Genomic DNA, 5398 nt, shown 5'->3' on the forward strand with positions numbered 1-5398 from the left:
CCGTTCGGCGTCTCATTTATTCTTGATGCGATGTATGTCGACGATGGCGCGGGAGTGAGCGTGGTCGACATAGTGAATGGTGGTGAGGCTAGTTCGATAATGGTGGTTCAGGCAGCGGGATGCACGGAGAAGATGACGCTCGCGAACTCCGACGAGTTGCAGCGACGTCGCAAAGGTGTTGTAGAGCGCGGGCTGTCTTGGTGTGGCAGTGGTGGTTCGATGTGCGAGCGACGACGGGGCTGTTGTTGACGACGAGATCGCGACGGTGGTGGCGCGAGGGGAAGAGGCGAACTGCAGCGAGGCGCGGTGGTTGTTGTAGGCCGTGAGTGGTGCTGCAATGGTGGATTTTCCGACGAGTGTTGGTGCAGAGGTGGTGGCTTCGGGTGGCAGCGGCGTCGAGCAGGGCTGCGGGAGGTGGCTGCGTGTGGTGTGCGGGCTGTTCACGTGAGTTGCAGGCGCGGAGGAGGGTGGTGGTGGCTGCGAGACGTGCGAAGAAGACGCTGCTGTTGCGGACCATTGGTGTAGCAACGGTGGCGAGGTTTCTGACGAGGGCGCGACGGGCAGTGGCTTTCCGGCGTGGGCAGTGGTGGTCGGACATGGTCGTGGCGACTGCGGAATGTGGCGGCTGCGGAGTGGGTTGGTGCGGAAGAGAGAGAAAGAGAGATAAGGGTTATGGTTTGTGTTAGAAAGGAGATGATGATGTGGCAAACAATGATTGGTGATATGAGTTAGTGGAGGCTTGATGATGTGGCAAACTGTCATTGGTTAATTTAGTAAGTGGAGGATTGTCAGGTGGCGAAATCTGGTGGACTAGAGTTTAAGTGACATTAGGGTGCAGCTTAGTAAAAAGGAGGGGTGCAGAACAGAAATGAATTACTATTACAAAAGGGGTGTAAACCTGAAAACAGGGGTACAACTAGCTCCAGAAATGTTTTATTTTAAAATAGATATTCCAATTGGAAAAAGGGGGTGTAAACATGAGAATTGGGGGTGCATTTAGTACCTAAACTATTTCTCTCCAAAATTCCTATTTTGGGACTTAATTTATGAATTAAAATATTCATTATTTACATCCTTGAGGACCTAAATTAAATTACAGTTGCATTATTAAACTTAAGAATATCTAATAATAAATTTAGCATGCAACTAAATACGATTTTTAAGCGCAAAAATAATACTAAATTCCCAAAATTTAATTATTGAATGTGAGTCAAGGTTCGACTCATCATAACTTCCACGCGGTTTGGAAGCGGGCAGCGCTTGGCGGTACGTGTTCCCCGCTAGGGGATTTTACTGCAGCAGTATTGGTGTGATTGTGTGATATATATAACTATGCAATATTTATATGTATGTGTAATATGTTAGCTCACCCTATCTGCTTGTGTTTGGCGACGATCGTGTATGCGGTACACGGGAGCAAATGTTATTGCAGGTGGATCTGGTGAGGCCTAGAGACGGAGCGAAGCTAGTTTTGGGAGAAGATTTTATGAGAACTTTTATAAAGTTTTTTTATGCTTTCAAATAAATTGTAATTATAAATATTCTGGACTTTTGGATAATTACAATCTTATTTATACTTATGAATTTTGGTTTATTAAGAAAGTAATAAGAGTTTATTTTAATATTCTCGCGTTTTGGGAATATCAGTTATAATAAATGAAGTTTTATTATTTACTTCTTTATTTTATTATTTAAATTCGTAATATCCGGTCGGGATGTTACAATAAATATCGAAGAACTTTTCTGTGTTCTGTGTTCTGTGTTCAGAGGGTGTTTTTTTGTTGGGGTTAAATATGTTTTTTGTCCCTCAAGTTTCAGCGAAATTTGGAATTAGTCCCTCATCAAAACTTTTGACCAATTTAGTCATTCATCTTTCAAAATGCGTGAATTTAGTCCTTTTAACCAAATTTTGTTAAGTTTATCTGACGTTTCGAGCGCATTTCATGATAGTATTTAAGTTAACATTGAAGCAAAAATGTGTCAAACAATATAAATAATTTAAATACTATCATGAAATGCGCTTGAAATGTCAGATAAACTTAACAAAATTTGGTTAAAAGGACTAAATTCACGCATTTTGGAAGATGAAGGACTAAATTGGTCAAAAGTTTTGATGAGGGATTAAACCCAAATTTCGTTCAAACTTAAGGGACTAAAAACATATTTAACCCTTTTTTGTTGTAACTCTACTCTAGTTTATATTTTTGTTCTTGGATATCCATTTTATTTACTGTTCATTGTTTCCGTTTTGCTTTTAATTAGTTTCATACTTTTATTCTTTAGTTAATGGTTGCCATAGTTCTTTGTGGTTTTTTATTTTGTTTTATTTTTACTGGTGTTTGTTTTTCTTACTCCAGTTTATATTTCTGTTCTTGCATATCCATTTTATTTACGGTTCAAATTTTCCGTTTTGCTTTTAAGTATTTTCATATTTTTATTGTGTAGTTAATGGTTGCTATTTACCAAGGCTACATCAGCAAATTTGACTGATTTTATGGTGTATTTTAGGAAATGCAATGGCGAAGAAGCTGGATATGATTAAAGATATTGATGGTAAAAGGGATACTCTAAAGCTGGCAGTTAGAGTTGTTGATCATTGGTATGTTCAGTCCCGTGATTCTACTCTTCAGTTGGAGATGATTCTGATGGATGAAAATGTAAGTATTTCTTCAATAAACCTTTTAATTTTTTTATGTCTTATGTATTTTAATTTGTTATGTTGATTATTTATTGTAGGCGGACAAAATACATTGCATTGTTCGCAGGGAAGAGTTTGATTTATGGGATAGCAAGTTGATTGAGGGAGAAACATATATCATGCACAATTTCAAGGTACTGAAAAATGAAGGGCAGTACATGGTATGTGAGCATCCTTACAAGTTACTGTTTATTGGTGCTACATCCGTGAAGTTGCAAGTTATTGCTAAACTTCCAATGAAGGCTTACAACTTTAAAAGTATAAAAGATATTGTTAGTGACAATTTTATTCCTGACTTGCTGATAGGTATGAGAAATATAATAACTGTTTTGTTTTTCAACAAATTTGCGTATGATAGTCATACTAACCCTATTTTATATATTTTTTCATTGAGATTTGATTGGTCTCATTGAGAATGTGAGAATCAAGCCTCAGTTTAAAACTGTAGAGTAAAAAAACTTGATGTTTACTTTGGTGGATCTCAAGTAAAGTAATATAATTGTACTGTGATATTATGTTAATATTTTGATTTATTTGAACTGAAAAATTTATATTTGTTGCAGTGCTGCTGCTATTTGTTGTACATTGTGGGATGAATATTGCAAGAAGTTTATACAGAGGTACAATGAGCTACCTAATTCGGAAAAGCTTGTGGTTGTCATTACTCAAGCTAAAATCAAACCAGCTGCATGTACATATCTTTATGAAACATCTTCTTCGTTGAGTGTGATGTTTATTTTTTCTAACATTGGATTTCATATGTAGGTGAATGGCCAGTTTCTGTTTCTAATACGTGGAATGGTACAAAGTTGATAATGGAAAGTGATTTTCCTCAAATAGTTGATTTTAAGAAACAAATGAAGTTGTAAGTTATCCGAATACTCAAATAAAAAGTTGGAAATATTAAACCATGTTAATTATTTGTCTTGTATTGGAATTATTTTACATATAGCAAAAAAACTGTAGTTGATTTTGTATGTTTTATTTGATTTGCAGAATGGATCCCGATGAAGTGATATTGAGTCAGTGTGCAAGTCAATTGACTCAGTCTCCCCAATATACTGATACTAAACGTTTTGTATATAAATGTTTAGTAAAAAGTTTGTCTGAAATCCCATCAATGAAGAAGGTATGAAAGCAAGTCTTGAGGAATTACTTTATTTCATTTCTTTTGTTTATTGTATTTTAACTTAAATTTTTTCTTTTGATATAGGAAGTTGTATGTGTGACTGTTGCAACGACTGTTAAGTTTAACTTAGATAATGAGGGCTGGTATTATTTGGTTTGCAACAATTCCAACAAAAGGACTTATGAAGCAGTTTCTTTCAATTGCACTTATTGTGATAAAGATAATGCACTACCTGTTTTCAAGTTGGTATATTGTTATATTGTATTTTACATTTTGTGATCTATGTTAGTTGTTAATTGTAATTTTTCTATACTTTGTAGGTATAGGCTCCAAGTCCAGGTCTGTGATGATTCAAACAATTATGCTAACTTTGTTGTATGGGACCAATAATGTAGAAACATTATTGGCTTGTTTGCTGCTGATTTGCAGAAACGAATGATTGAGGTCAACAATTTTATATTTTGCATCGTTTATATTTTCTGCTATCAGTGTTGTTTATATTTGCATTGTTATTAATTACAATAGGCTGGTGAAGATGATTCCCTTTGCTTTCCCGATGCATTGGATGTAATGCTAGGTTGTACCTTTGCTTTTAAAGTTCGAACCCAACCAAGAACTAAGTGTGCATCTGTCATTAAAGTTTCAAATGTTTCAGAAATAGTGGCACATGTTAAAAGTCTTATTCCTCCACTTCAAGTAAATATTATTTTTGAAATGATTTATATATTTCTTCGCATATGAATTACATGTAAATGTAAAATATTTTTATTGTATTTGTATATGTAGATTGGTGATAGTACTGATAAATGCAGTATGGATTTGGTTTCTGAGAGTTCCAGTGTTATGGTAAGTATATTAAGATGCATTTTTCGATTTTTTGTTAATCCAAATCACAGAGTTTAAGTAGATATTACTGAAATTGATATGTAGTTTTATTCGTTTTGTAGATTTCAGAATTACGTGGGAAATCTATTTGTAATTTGGCTGCAGACACTGATACTAATATAGTATATTCTTATTCAATTTTCTTTATTCATAATTAAAACTATAGAGTATTTGATATGATCAATTTTCTATTCTTAATTTTGTAGATGAGTTTAAGTGCAACTGGTGATAATGAGTCGGATTATGTTGTAATTGGAACTCCAGGAAAGAGGTTATTGCCATGTAGTGAAAATTGCAATGAATCTTCTCAGGACATGGATTCTGCTCAACTATCCAGCACTAAGATGAAGAAGCTTATTAAGAAGGAGAAAACTTAAATTAAGTTTTTCTGATTTGTATATGTTTGATGTATATAATTTTGGGTGCTTTGGAACAGTTATGGTTAAGCACTTTTTTAGCCATATATATTCTGTAAATTAGGTTAAAGTACATTGTCCTTCATTTTCTTGTGTTTTGTTTGATGTTGGACTCATTCCCGAATATATGAATGGAAACATCTTGCAATATTATATAATAGGCGATTGATAAAATTATAGCTACTAACATTCAAACAAAGGATATACATGATTGATAATAAAGGAAATTAGATTAAGTAGATCTGTATACATACAGAAACATATATAGTC

The 5398-nt window shown here is 34.7% G+C and overlaps 1 protein-coding gene across 1 annotated transcript; it reads left to right on the forward strand.

Annotated features, from left to right (window-relative positions):
* Positions 1 to 2516: 2516 nt before the first annotated feature.
* Positions 2517 to 5089, forward strand: LOC114175433 (uncharacterized). The gene is made up of 12 exons (XM_028060191.1): positions 2517 to 2657; positions 2737 to 3004; positions 3262 to 3318; positions 3464 to 3563; positions 3695 to 3827; positions 3912 to 3970; positions 4148 to 4166; positions 4257 to 4271; positions 4353 to 4523; positions 4614 to 4673; positions 4775 to 4834; positions 4919 to 5089. The coding sequence occupies exons 1-12, from the start codon at positions 2517 to 2519 to the stop codon at positions 5087 to 5089; spliced, it is 1254 nt and encodes a 417-aa protein (XP_027915992.1).
* The last annotated feature ends 309 nt before the right edge of the window (positions 5090 to 5398 follow it).

This window comes from Vigna unguiculata, chromosome 3 (assembly GCF_037176805.1).
Source record: "Vigna unguiculata cultivar grain cowpea cultivar isolate G323 ecotype 2 chromosome 3, ASM3717680v1, whole genome shotgun sequence".
Taxonomy (NCBI): domain Eukaryota; kingdom Viridiplantae; phylum Streptophyta; class Magnoliopsida; order Fabales; family Fabaceae; genus Vigna; species Vigna unguiculata.